General features: G+C 45.9%; 1 protein-coding gene and 1 long non-coding RNA gene across 12 annotated transcripts in view; one reads left to right on the top strand and one right to left on the bottom strand.

The window, feature by feature from the left end:
• The window catches only part of TRRAP (transformation/transcription domain associated protein), a 119,633-nt gene extending 106,660 nt beyond the window's left edge, over window positions 1-12,973 (bottom strand). For 8 of the 11 annotated variants that reach the window (XM_047837443.1, XM_047837451.1, XM_047837449.1 and 5 more), the window contains exons 1-7: window positions 12,835-12,973; window positions 10,175-10,335; window positions 9,714-9,763; window positions 4,268-4,378; window positions 2,932-3,036; window positions 1,928-2,011; window positions 576-632 (exon numbers count right to left, since the gene is read on the bottom strand). In XM_047837443.1, the coding sequence (XP_047693399.1) occupies window positions 576-632; window positions 1,928-2,011; window positions 2,932-3,036; window positions 4,268-4,378; window positions 9,714-9,763; window positions 10,175-10,274 (507 nt within the window). In that variant the 5' untranslated portion in view covers window positions 10,275-10,335; window positions 12,835-12,973. The other 3 variants (XM_047837445.1, XM_047837444.1, XM_047837446.1) reach the window with 3 other exon arrangements.
• On the top strand, window positions 12,828-13,845 carry LOC125153934 (uncharacterized). Its single transcript, XR_007147625.1, has 2 exons — window positions 12,828-13,562; window positions 13,773-13,845. It is a non-coding gene; the product is annotated as an uncharacterized LOC125153934 (long non-coding RNA).
• Window positions 13,846-14,229: the final 384 nt, after the last annotated feature.

Here is a 14,229-nt window from a genome sequence, read left to right as displayed (position 1 = left end):
AAAGTGTGTTACAGGATGTTCCAAACTGGTCCCAGTGGCACCGTCTATTAGGTGAGAGTAAGGTGGGGAGGAGACCGCCCTCATGCACGCCATGCGCTTTCACACACTGCTTGCTGAAGCCACTGAGAAAGACTTCTTTCAACATAGGAAGGAATTTTAATGACATTGAAAAGGAATCTAAAAGCGGACACTACCTCCCAAAAAAACCTCACAACAGGAGTGCAACCATCTTTAAAAAGCGTGAAAAAAGTGAAAAAGTGAAACTTTAATATCAATGGTTGCTTACAAGTGAGAAAATTACAGACAATTTACCTTGGGTTTTTTGTTTTTTTGCAAATTTCTACACTAAAACACACTGCTTTTACGTAAAAAATGACGTATTTAAACAGTGAAACCGAAAGAACTCCTTTTAAATGGCTGATTTATCAACTTCCATTCTGACCACCACTAAACACTCCTCATCCTCAAATTTGCATTCCCCCCAATTATTCCTTCAACCCAACTATTTCAAATTCCCTTTGGAATGAGGAATAAATGTATACAAATAATAGATTCAAACGATATTAAAAACATACCACTACTTTTGGAAGCTCCTTGTAAATCTGTTTCACAAAATCCAAAAAATGATGAATCTGAAAGTAAAATTTTAAAAAGACAACATAAGAAATTTATAAACAGAAAATACAGTAAGTAATGCAAGTGCTAATACATGAGTACAAGAACTCATAAAACAGGCAGGAAAAATGTCAGACTCAAATTCCAACAGGCAATGAACGTGAACAGACAAAAAAAGAAATAAGAAGGAAGTAAGTTTCTAAATCAGGAAGAGCAAAGGAACAAAAATGAAAATAAATACCACTTATTGCCTTTCAAAAAGTACTACTATCCATGTGAGATGGAATCCAACCAGAGGGAGACTCTCCTATACTACCAAGGGAAGCATGAACCGCTCAAACCCTTCTGGAAATCAACTTAATGACATTCAATATCTCTCAGAAGCATTAAAACATTAACTCGCTTGACTTGATAACTCTACTACAAAACCAGTCTATGAAATAATTTGAACTGTAAACAAGATATTCAGCAATAGTCGTAACATAAAAATTCTGCAATACCTTAACTATCTAAAAACAAGGGCATCGTAAGAAAGACTACTACACATCCATTAAAAATCAACTTTGTAAAGAATTTTTTACCATCGGGAAAACACTCTTATGTAGGAAATATACATATACACAAGATGGGGATGAGGAACAGAAATCAATACATCAAAATCGCTTTCTTAAGATGACAGGAATTCTATTGCATCTTTACTCCAAAATAATCTACAACATGCATTTACTAAAGTTAATGTTAGAGAAGATACTACCTTAACTATGACTAACAGCAGGTTTAATGCTTACTTTGTAGGTACCAATCACTCTGCTAAGAACTTAACTTTCATACTGAATTCTTCAAGCAATCTTTTGTGGCTATGTCCTGTGAGGGCGCTCATTTTATGGAAAAAGCTCCAAAGGGCTAGGAGCTGACCCAATGCCAATTACAGATGGTCAATTACCGAGTTACAGAGCTGAGATTCCAAGCCAGTTCTGACTTCAGAACCCACATCTCACACCCTTGCAGAGCATACAATGACTGGAGCCTTCCAGCACATCAGACCTGTAAATACCAGAATTACCCAAACAGCCCTGCCAGTTTAGTAGTTTACCACGTTTCAACTAATGTACAAATTCAGCAGAATATTCATATAAACATGGACCAAACAAAAGTCACTATGAAACCCATAAAGACTTTCCCCCAGACTGAGGCTATCCTTTTCTGGAAAGCAGCATGTCCCATCATCAATTCTAAAAGACAGTACACAAATTATGCAAAAGAAAAAGCCTGTTGACATACTTTTATAAATGCTATCAGTCTAAACACTTACTTCTTGTGTGATGGGTGGCCTGAACTGTTTGTGTAGCTCGATAATGATTCTTAGACAAATAAGAACATTCTCTTCGTTTTCCGTCTTAAAAAAGAAAAAAAAAAAGCATTTAAAAAGAGTTACACTTCTAAGGTTATTTTAATCTAAAGATCACAGGCTATTTTCTAAGCATTTTTCTGTACACGCACCCAACGTCAGCCAACCCAGATTTCATGTGTTGAACACAGAACACAGTAGCCTCAGACAAGAAGCTTTTGAGGTCTTTAGTGGACCAACGGAAGGGTATCCTGCCAGTGAGCTCTGGAGAGTAACACTTTGGCAAGTCACACCATGAAGGAAGAGGAAGGTCTTAATGGTCCAAAGCACGCTTTCTCGTTGCTTAAAAATGCTGCCAACAGAACTGGTGAGCATCCACCCCGTATTGGACAATCTGCTAAATCCTTTACGCTCTCTGAATGGGGGTGTCCTCCACATCTTACCTATGAGGAAGCTAAGGCTCAGAGAAGGTAAGCAATGAGGCTACCACAGCAGCTAACCCATGGCAGAAGAGGCTCTGAATCCAACTCTATCCCCCTCCAAAGCTCACCCTTCCAAGAGGCCCCGAAATACAACAGAATTCTAAACCCATTGGGACTAAGCAGCAAGGAAAGTTTCAGAGGTTAACATTAACAGGTATCAGGTGGATTCACCCGAAGAGTTTGAGAAACTCTTTAGCAGCATCTACTGTGCCTGAAGTAGAAGAAAACCAAAGGGCCCTGCACTCTGAGTCTGTCTACCCAAACCTTTCCAAACATTTCCACTATGTCTACTCAATTCCCTGCTGACTCCATGAATCTTCAATTAATATTTCTTAGTAATCTGGTTGGCAAAATGGACATTAAGAAAGTTTTTACTCATGCGAATCACAACTTCAGTGAAAGAGAAGCATGGAATACCAGATTCTACAAGAAGAAAACCACTGAAAGTCTGAATACGGCTAAATAACAAGAATTCTCAAAGATTACCTCTAAAAAGCGAAACATCACAGATAGAACATTTTTTGTATGAGGACGAAGATGTTCGTTGGTTGGTATCCTGTGAATTATTTCAAGGACCAGTTTCCGTAGTTGCTGGTGAAGAAAAATAAAAAACATAAATATCAAATCCTTCCAAGAGTCCCAGAATAATTATTTTATACTCTCCAAGTTACACGGCTGTCTGCACCCCACACTGGGAACCACCCAACTACAAGATGGACCCCATTTCAGGAACAGTCTTGTAAATTACTTAAACGTAATCCCAGGTACATACCGCAAACCATTACTTCAAGCTTTCCACAGTCGTGTACCAAATCAACCAAGCCTAACCTTCCCTCTTTGAAAACTTATCACTATTTCCAGCGGAACGGCACTAGTGTGTGATTGCTGGCTGGATTCCAGATGAAAGAGCACAACACAAACTGAACTTGGTCTGGGATCTCCCTCCATCATGTGTTTGGTTCCTACAATCCTCTCCCTGATTGATTCTCTTGGGCCTGAGGACTGATTACATCACAAGCTGACTAAGCTTCTGGAGTACGACTGTGGAGTCAACAACTAAAAGGTAGGTCAAATGTGTAGATCTTCAACTGGTACAACATAAAAATGCTTTGTTTAGCATTATGTTAACTTTTAAAGAGTTATTTTGAAGAGACATGCACTGAAATATTTATAGAAAAAATTATGATGAGACAGTCTTAAAATGATCAAGGTGGGAAGGGGGGGGGTGCAAAGCACGGGGGCGGGTACAGATAAAACAAAACTGGCCAGAAGTTACGAGAATGGACACTAAGAGTAGATGAGGCACTAGCTATGGAGAGGGTCACCTAAGGGATCACTCCCTCTTTTTGTGGATATATGAACTCGTCTATAATACACAGTGTATACATGTCACCAGTCAGCAAAAGTCAAGAATTAAAACCAAGACATTTAACTGAAGAGGCATGGTTTGGGACAAAACTATCCTTACATGACAAAACCTCTCCTACTCTATTTATTATTTTTTTATGTTTATTTATTTTTGAGAGAGAGAGACAGAGACACAGAGTGTGAACAGGGGAGGGGCAGAGAGAGAGGGAGACACAGAATCTAAAGCAGGCTCCAGGCTCTGAGCGGTCAGCACAGAGCCCGACGTGGGGCCCAAACCCACGAATGGCAAGATCAGACCTGAGCTGAAGTCAGACGCTTCACCAACTAAGCCACCCAGGTGCCCCAAAACGTCTCTTATTTTAAAGTGGAACCCTAAGTTTTCTCACTTGTTTTAATTCATAAGTGCTTGCAAGCCAACATTTTCTCTGCTCGCTGACATTTCTGAACAGATTACCTGGGCTGGTTTCTCCTGAAGAAACTGGACCTCCCCATCTTGAAGAAATGTGAGAAATCGGGGGATGATGTGCTCGAGGAATGTGGAATATTGAGGAGATGATGTGACATTCTAATTAGGCAAAGATAAAAGAAAACCCCGTTAAGTCTGCGTATTTTCATATTTTCATTTCCCATTCACACTATAACCTCAAAAGAGAAAACACTTTAGCGAGGCCAACAGTAATTTTTAGTACTTTTAGAGGCTTTTGTGATTGAAGTTTTAAAACTTTAAAAAAATTTTTTTTTAATGTTTATTTATTTCTGAGACAGAGAGAGACAGAGCACGAGTGGGAGAGGGGCAGGGAGAAGGAGACACAGAATCGAAAGCAGGCTCCAGGCTCTGAGCTGTCAGCCCAGAGCCCGACACGGGGCTTGAACTCATAAACCGTGAGATCATGACCTGAGCCAAAGTCGGTCGCTCAACCGACTGAGCCACCCAGGCACCCCTAAAATTTTTTTTTTAACGTTTATTTTTGAGACAGAGAGAGACAGAGCATGAATGGGGGAGGGGCAGAGAGAGAGGGAGACACAGAATCGGAAGCAGGCTCCAGGCTCTGAGCCATCAGCCCAGAGCCCGACGCGGGGCTCGAACTCACGGACCGCGAGATCGTGACCTGAGCTGAAGTCGGACGCTTAACCGCCTAAGCCACCCAGGCGCCCTTAAAGTTGTTTTTTTTTTTTTTTAATGTTTATTTATTTTTGAGAGAGAGAGTGAGACGGAGCATGAGAGGAGGAGGGCCAGAGAGAGGGAGACACAGAATCAGAAGCAAGCTCCAGGCTCCAAACTGTCAGCACAGAGCCCGACACAGGGCTCGAACCACAGACCACGAGAACAGGACCTGAGCCAAAGTCGGACGCCCAACTGAATGAGCCACCCAGGCGCCCCTGGGGTCTCGTGATTGCAGTTTTAAATTAATTAAAATGACCACTGCTTCTGAAATCCAATTTAAGAGCCCAAATGTTAACATTTACTGTTAAAAGTAGAAATACTAGCACTGTGGAAAATGTGGAACTCAGAGCCTGCTCTAGAAGGTGGCTGTGCCACCACCTGAGTAAGAAACTTCTGAAAGGTCCTTTACCTTCTAGATCTTACTTTCTTCAGGTGGTAAACACACAGACACCTCTTTCTAATCTGAAGCTAATTTACTGGTTAGATCTACATTAATTGGATTATAACCCAACCTAATCCATTATTTATCCCAGCACTGATTCTAAAAGAACAGAAAATGAAACTACAGTCTGGAGACCGTGCAGTAAAATGGCTCCTAGAGCACTTTCTGGAACCCACTCAGGAAGTGGGAACCTTGGGCAGTTAGCCTCTGTGCCTCAGCATCCCCATCTGTTGAGTATCCTATTATTTCCTGATGTAAGTAATCATGTAAAGACTACATGAGTTAATTTACAATGCAGCAAATGCTCTGCGGTAAATGCTCAATAAATGTCATCTGGTGTTATTACCAGAGCGCCGTGCTATGGTAATATATTTTTTTTTATTCTTTCTCTCTTGGTCCTCACAAGCCCAACATAAGTATTGTCTCCATTTCTCAGATAAAGAAGCTCAGAGAGGTTATAAACGTTGCTGAATGTCAGTCCATCTGTAAGCTTTAGAAGTGGATGCAAATTAAGTCTAACAGCCAAGTCCCCTCCCCTGCTAAGGCCTCACTTGCTCATGCAACAAATTCTCATTGAGGATTCTATCACGTGCTCTGCGGGGATACAATGAAGAAAGTAGATACAATTCGTGCCCTCAGAGATGGGGAAGGCAGTCACGTGCTGGGAAGACCGATAAAGAACAATACAGAATTATGATGGAGGAGGTAATGGCAACTAAGGGCACATCTATAAATGGGACACAATGTAGTGAATGGAACCAAGGGCAGAGAACGCCTTCCCCAAGAAGCCATGATTATGCTCAAACCTAAAAGGTGAGCAGGAGTTAGCCATGTGAAAAAGTGGAAAAGGACAAGGTTTGAAAAAAAACATACACAAAGGCACAAAATTATGAGAAAGCCTGGGTGTAAAAGGCACTAAAACTAGTTCCTAATGGGAGGGACGGGAGCAAGGGACTAAGTGGTTAAATTGTTACTATCGCAAGAAGCATCTGGGCAGTTAACTAAATACAAGTGTCTCAAACTCCAGACACTGATCTGGGCTGAAAATAAAAGTGTAGGGTTGCCTATCACACTAAGGTAATCTTGGAAGGGGAATCTACGAAGGGTAAGACAGAGGAAAAGGCGAAAACCAGAAAAGAGTGTGGTCCCATGCAAAAATAACGCCTGAGCACCACCAGGTTCCCAGGGCGAACCCAGGGCTCCATTCACACAGTATGCCGTGGGGGACCCCACCGTGCCTCGCAGCTCCCCCCAAGCAGGCTATGAATTCACTGGGAGCAGGAACTGTGTTTGTCACCTCTCATGCCTACAGCTTAAGACTTTTTAGGGAGATGCCCACATTCAAGGGCATAAGGTAGAAGATTCATGCTGGAACATTACCAAGGTTAAGAAATCCAGCTCATCTGCACATAAGCCCATTAGCAACCACGGATTCCATAGCTCTCAAAACGTCAGTTTCGAATTTCTCCCATAAAAAAGATTCATTCAACAAGATGCCCCGTTGTGCTGCCAGCATTACAACTTAGCCCCCAGCTCTTTGATCCGTATGAATTTTTCATGCGAGTTCTAACTCAAAGCTTTTATTTTCTGTCCTGAAAGATGGTCCATACGACATTTACTTGGATCACAATTTTATTCCTAAGTGCTTGAGGAGATTTCTAAGGCTCCTGAAAGCACTGGAATTGTTTTTAATTTCACTCATCCCATTCAGACTTTCTTCCAGGGTGGAAATGGTGGCAATACAGAATTACCTACTGATGCTCACCCTAGTATTTAATTCTTTGAAGGGCTTAGTTTTCTGGATTTTACTTAAGGCAAACGTTCATATCATACAGATTTCAAAAGTCACTATTTTAAAAAGCCCAAAGTATACTGCTTTGGTAAACGTTTAGTTCTCTGGATTGAATCAACGCACCCAGGACCAAAGTCCAAAATTAACTTGCTAACAGCGAGAAATGAAACAAGAGGCAAAGGGGCCAGACACTTAATCCAGATAGCCTCGTGCCCACACTCAGAGGCTGGATTCAAGTGCTTGTTTCTGCAGGTTCACGAGACCCTCCATGACTTGATCCTCTCAAGCCCACTGGGGCTGTGGTTCTCACTTACCAGCTCTGCCAAAAACGCAGAACGCAGGCCTATCATGTCCTCCCTTCCACCTCTTTTTTTAGTTTTTTTGTGTTTTGTTTTTAACAGCTTGCGTTAGCAGCTTGGGCAAAAAAGAAAGCTCTTTAGCTCAATCTCTAAATATCTCAGGATTTTTTTTTTTCCCCAGCTCAGTTCAGGGCAACAAGTCCTTAACGTCTACTTAGAACAAAACTACCAAAGAAAAACTCCCACCAAATGGAAATACTCCCCATTACTACAGATCCTAGGGCATCTGATTCATCCCCACTGATTCCGACCTTTGCAATTCAAATGACCACGTCAGAAGCTAGAAACATTTTGTTAATTACATGAACTCTCTGAGAAAGGTTTTATTATCTCCACACGAAAAGTAAGAAATGTGACCTTCTCTTCTGCCTATGAAACTAACAGCACCAGACTAACCATAAAGTTGGACAAAACACGAGAGAACAGTTTTCAGGTGCTGGACAAGGGCCACGATCTCCAGAGGGGAGATTACATGGCCACCACAGCTCTCTGCTCAGGCACGCATGCCCTGACAGGGGCTCGGCACGCTGGCGCCCAAGGACAGTATGATGATCCTGCTGAGCTGAGGAGCAAACACCAGAGTTTCAGGCAGTTCAGGTGGCTGGAACCTGCAAAGGAGAACCCCAGAGAAACAGGAAGTACAGGGGATGGTCTTCTCTGAGTCCTTGAGACCTTGACTGAGGGCTGAGCTGCACGTCCAGGTAAGAGGAGGTAACGCTACCTGCAGCTCACCAAGAGGGACGAAGACCCATCAGGGGTCTAGCAGTGCTGGAGGATGTTGTGGGTCCAGCCTGGCCACACTGCACTTTCTTAACACCTCTTTCTCACCCCAGACACCCAGCTGAGCAAGGTCCCTGCCCTAGAGTAAAGCCTCTAAACAAGCAAAGCCTCAAATCAACTTCTGATGATATCACCTGGAGCTGGAGTTTGGAGGCTAAATTCCACTGACTCAGAGAGACCTGGGGACCATCTCAGCCTTCCCACAGGTCCTCCATACCATAGCATAAAACCAAGCCTCTGCAGGTTCGAGGAGATCAGCCGGCCACTGAACTGCCTACCACAATCAACATATCAGCACTCTTCAGAGGGAGGGAACGGAAGAAGCTAGAGTCCCTATGTTTCACATACAATATTCAGCTTACTCAAAAAGTCCCAGACGTGCGAAGAGGCAGGATCATGGGACCCCTAGATTCACTCAAGACTTGAATGCAGTCATTATAAATGTGTTCCAAGAACAAAATGGGCATTAATGAATGATGATCATCTCTGTGAAGACCCAAAATCTAAAAAGAAGAACCAAATGGAAGTTCCAAAACTGAAAGGACAATAACTGAAATAATATAAAAAATAAATTGAAATTTTAAAAAATCTCAGCAGTTGGGGCGCCTGGGTGGCTTGGTCGGTTAAGCGTCCGACTTCGGCTCAGGTCATGATCTCAAGGTCCGTGAGTTCGAGCCCCGCGTCGGGCTCTGTGCTGACAGCTCAGAGCCCGGAGCCTGTTTCAGATTCTGTGTCTCCCTCTCTCTCTGCCCCTCCCCTGTTCATACTCTGTCTCTCTCTGTCTCAAAAATAAATAAACGTTAAAAAAAAAAATTAAAGAAAAAAACATCTCAGCAAACTGGAGAGGACACAAAACACTGTGACCCTGAAGGCAGGCAGTAGAAATTATCCAATCTAAAGAACACAGACAAGACAGACTGAAGAAAAGTGCACAGAGACCTAACATGACACTATAAAACCGTGGAATGTGAGACTCAGAAGAGAGAAACTGCTCAAGGTCACGGAAGTGATTAAGTAACAGAGCCACAACGGACTTCCAGCTCTCACTCCACCTGTTATTATGTGAATACAGCAAATCTACCACACAAGTGTGAGCGCATCCTGAAAGCATATGCCTCAAAACGAAAACAAGTTCAACCACCAAAACCAAAGCAACATTCCTCAACATCACTTGAAGTTCACGGTTACTAGGTGAGGAAGTTGGACAATACTGTGTGCAGGTCAAATTTCAGTTCTGAAATGCAACAGGTCACACTAACAGAGAGAACGATTTCTGACTTACTAGTAAGATTGACAGAGGAGCAGTTGGAAAGCACATGTGAATATTCAGCTCACAAGAAAAAAAATAAATTAAGCTCATACCTCAAAATTTTCACTAACTTCTTGCATCATTTTTAACTTTGTTTCATCAGCTGTAAATGACAAAAAAAGTCATCAGGTAATTGAAATTATGTTAAGGGTCTTCAGAAAATGGTAAGATTTAGGGAGTTAAGAGAAGCAATCAGATCTTATCAGTTTGACTGTCATGGTCCAACAGAAGGCACATAACTTGTTCCCTACCACCAGTCACACACACACTCATACTCCCAGACATACGTGTGCATGCACAGACAAGGGCACAGATATATACATACATACACATACACACACACGTGTGCCTCTTTGGGGCTCCAGCCAGCAATGCTCATCACTTTGCTTCTCCACAAGGCAGGGAATGGGAAAATTAGGATAAAAGCTGACATTACTATTTATCTCCAGGTGCATGTCATTTGAACGGAACAGAATGAGTCCCGATAATGTACTTCTTAACAAAATTGACTCACGTGTATTTACATCCGTGAGAGCTGCCACGAACTGAAGGTATTTTTTCATCAGAGTGGTTTGGTCAACCACCGTGGCCCCTTGTGTTGCAACAAATGCCATTTTTTTTTTCAGCCGGTTGGTTTCTCAAGAGAAAGATATCAGGTCCATGAGTTCACCCAGCCTATGAAAAGAAGCACATGGTCTGTCAACTTATTAAAGGCACAGGCTCACAATCTATATGGAAAATCTTACCTAAATAACTACATTAAACTAAATACTTTTTAATTAACCCAGAATACTATTCATTCTGCTTTTTGGAAAATGAAATTTACTTATATCCATTTTACCTATTAACTTCTAAACATGATTTTTATAAATAGACGTCCCCCTCTCCCCCTTACTGCATATCTTTCTTTCCCTAGGCCAGGGGTTGGCAAACTCTCTATAAGCCAGAAAGTAAACATTTTAGCCTTTTTAGTCTCTATCACAACACTTAACTCTGTTATAGCCAATAAACAGCCATGGACAACCCACAGACGAAAAATCATGGCTGTGATCCAGAGAACTTTTATTTATGGACACCGAAATTTCAATTTCATATAATTCTAAAATGTCATGAAACATTCTTCTTCTGTGGATTTTTTTCTCAACCATTTAAAAATGTAAAAACCGGGGTGCCTAGGTGGCTCAGTTGGCTAAGCGCCCAACTTTGGCTCAGGTCATGATCTCGCAGTTCGTGGGTTCGAGCCCCACATTGGGCTCTGTGCTGACCGCCCAGAGACCGGAGCCTGGTTCGGATTCTGTCTCTCCCTCTCGCTCTGCCCCTCCCCCCTGGGTACTCTGTCTCTCAAAAATAAATAAAACATTAAAAAAATTATAAAAAAGGTAAAAAGCATTCCTAGTTCACAGGCTATATAAAAACACACAGCTGAGGGGCGCCTGGCTGATTCAGTCAGTAGAGCATGAGACTTTCGGTCTCTGGGGTGTAAGTTCGAGCCCCACGTTGGGTGCAGAGGCGTAGAGATCACTTAAAAATAAAAATCCTAAAAAAGAAAACAAAAACAAACACAGGCAGCTGACTGGATTTGGCAACCTCTATCCTAGGTAATTGGTTCTCAAACTTCAGTGTGCACTAAGATCACCAGGTGCCAAAGACGGACTTCCAAGCACTACCCAGAGACTGTGGTTCAGTGAGGGACCCAGGAAGCTGTAAATTTTGTTTGCAGCTGGCACAAAGTAGGTACTTAGAAAATACTCCTTCAATGAATGAATGAATGAATGCATGCATGCATGCTTCAGGTCGTTGATGACCACACTTCAGGAGCTACCTCTCCAGGCTGACACTTGGTTTGAATTTTAAGAGCCCTCACAGAAGTATCTTGAGAACCTGATGAATTTGCTTTTACCCATCTTCCTTGTGTATAGAACTGTTTAATTCCACTGGGCACGAAGCCGCAGTTTCAGGACTTAATTTGCTTCTTCTGCCGACCTTTGCAAAGCCCTGCCTACCGGATGCACTCCCTTGCAGCTCACACTTGTGCCCCAAGTGATGGGGACACCCTGACTCCACAAAGCCTCTTCTGGCCACGGTCTCCGAGACCACCAAAAAAAGCACTTGGATGCAGAAAAGACGCCGAGAGGTGCTCTATCCCGCTCCTCCTGCTCCGGGCAGGAAAACTCACGGAGACAGAAGAGGGGGATTCCGTCAGCCCTGCTGGAAGACCTGACTACTTACTGCTTCCTCTTTCGGGCATTTCACCGAATGCCCCCATATTCTCATCCCTGGGGACCCGAGAGTCAGGGTGAGGGCCTCTCTGTGCCTACGAAACTTCGGGTCGTGCCCAAACTCCTTGGACCCCCTTTTTCACCGAAGTCAACTCTTCCATCGCCCGGGGCCCCAAGAGGCCAGGCCCCGCGTTCTGCTGGGCCTGGGGGTGAGGGTGAGGGTGGGGGGTGGGCTGAGGAGGGAAAACGGCCCATTCCGCCCGTCTGCGGGAGAGCAGCTCGATGATGCCGCCGGCCATGGGCCCGACGGAAGCCCGCGTCCCGGGCCAGGTGGGAAGGCCGGAGCCGGCGCCGCGCCCGCGCACAGACAAACGGCCCGGCCGCCCCGCCCCGCCGCGACTGAGGCGGCGCCGCCGGACCAGAGGGGGCGCTGTCGTCGCCGCTACCTTCGCTCTCCGCGCCGGGCCGGACGAGCCAGGGGCCTGCGTGGAGGCCGGGAGGTGCCAGGCTGGCCCGGGGCGCCTCCGGGGGAACGGGGCCCCAACCTCACGCTCTCTCTTCCCGGTCTCAAACGGCTCTCCGCTTCCCTCCTTTTGTCGTCGTCCCCGGGCACCCAGCGTCCGCCCTCCAAGCCGTGCTACGGCGAGCGCCGAGGGCCAATTCCCGCTCCGCTAGCCGTCCGCCTCCCAGAGCTCCCCAGCGCCGCCAGGCAGCCGGAGGCTACAGGGCGGCCGCCGGCCCCCGCCTCCCGGGCTGGACCCCGGTGGGGGCTGGGAGGGGGGGGGGCCTAGGGGGACCCGGCGTACGGAGCCTACCTCTGTCGCTCCGCGGAGCCGCCGCACAGGCCTCCCCACGCCGGGTCCCCGCCGCACTGGTCCGGGCAGCAGCGCGAGCCTCCTGGGGCCGTTCCGCTGCCCTCCCTCGCCTGCCTGCGCCTGCCCGCGATTACCCTCACCTCGGCGGCCGGCCTCCTGCAGCTCCAGCCCGCGACCCCCAGAGAAGCCCTCGCAGCCACAGCCGCCGTGCAGTCCCGCCCCCGCTTAAAGCGGCCGCGCCCGCCGCGGGTGAAATAGGCCCGGGCGCGCCGCCCCCAAGTGGGTGCGGCCTGGGCAGGCGGCGGGAGCAGGGAGGGGCGTTGCGCCCGGGTGGGCCCGCCCGGCCCTTTAAACCTTCGCCTGCGTGGGCGGGGCCGCCGGCAAGGTTGGAGTGGGCAGGCAGGTGGCGGGAGTCTTTGGGCTCCTGCTGCCCTAAATCTGACCTCAGGAGCCAGGCCCGGAGAGGGTAGGGTAGGGACATCGGGGGCTGCTGCAGGGCGGTGGGCCCCCAAGGGGCTTCCTTAGGAGGCGGCGGTCAGGCCCGGGAAGAGTCCATCCCTGAATTGAACGTGGCAGTGGGGCGGGGTTTTCTCCCCCACCTCCTTACTTTTCTGGGGTAGTTCTTAACCCAGTGGAAAGGTGGAGGCAAGCAGGGGCCTTGGAAAGGCGAAGGCTGGAAAACAAGGAAAGCCCTGGTGTTCTGCTCGGAGATTGTCGGCCTGATCATTTGTTCTGCGGCTACATCACCCAGAGGCTGGACCGCGCAGAGGATCTCTGTCACCTCATACCTGGCGGGCATATGTCTCTGGACCAGGATAGAGCAGTGATGAGAAGGAAGGGGAGTGGGGCATAACGCCCTGATGCCCAGGTGAGATGGCGTGGGCTGGACCAAGGGGACTTAGAAGGGAAAAGTATTGTTGGGCCTCACCTATGACTCCATCTAGGATAGTGGTTGAATAGTGAACTGCTCCTGGTAACCCATGGTTAGGTGGACAGAGCATTAAAGTGATGACGTCTCTCCACCACTTCCAGGACCTGTAATCGCTAAGTTACCAAAGTCTTTGTATCCCCTTCCCAGACAGATACATTTCACACCTCGTAATAAAGGCAACTTGTAATGCCTGCAAGAAATCCTGAAGCCCTATTCGGAAGCATGCTCCTTGCTTGTTTAACGTTGCTACCCAAGAACAATCCTCTATTGAAGTGCTGGAATTTTAAGTGGATGCATTTGGTGTCACTTATTTCTACCCTGGGAGAAATAAAATGGGTCAGAACACCTTTTCCACTGTGGAAAAAGTTGCAACCAAAATCATTCCCCACCCCCAAAAGTAATCAGTCCAAAGTTGGGGAAGGTTGAATAATATGAGAGCTGAAATCAGTGTGCAAACACTTTGTTGTTTAATATTGTTTAGTGGGAAGGGGGTAGAGAAAAAAGCAGAGGGTAGACATCTTTTGATAAGTTTCAGATGAATTGCACAAGCTAGAGACCTATAGTTAAGCCTAGCTCTAACATTGGCTAAATCCCTACACTTCCC

Source organism: Prionailurus viverrinus, chromosome E3 (assembly GCF_022837055.1).
Source record: "Prionailurus viverrinus isolate Anna chromosome E3, UM_Priviv_1.0, whole genome shotgun sequence".
Taxonomy (NCBI): Eukaryota; Metazoa; Chordata; class Mammalia; order Carnivora; family Felidae; genus Prionailurus; species Prionailurus viverrinus.
Note: the sequence above shows the minus strand (reverse complement) of the source record. Positions and strands in the feature narration are given on the sequence as shown.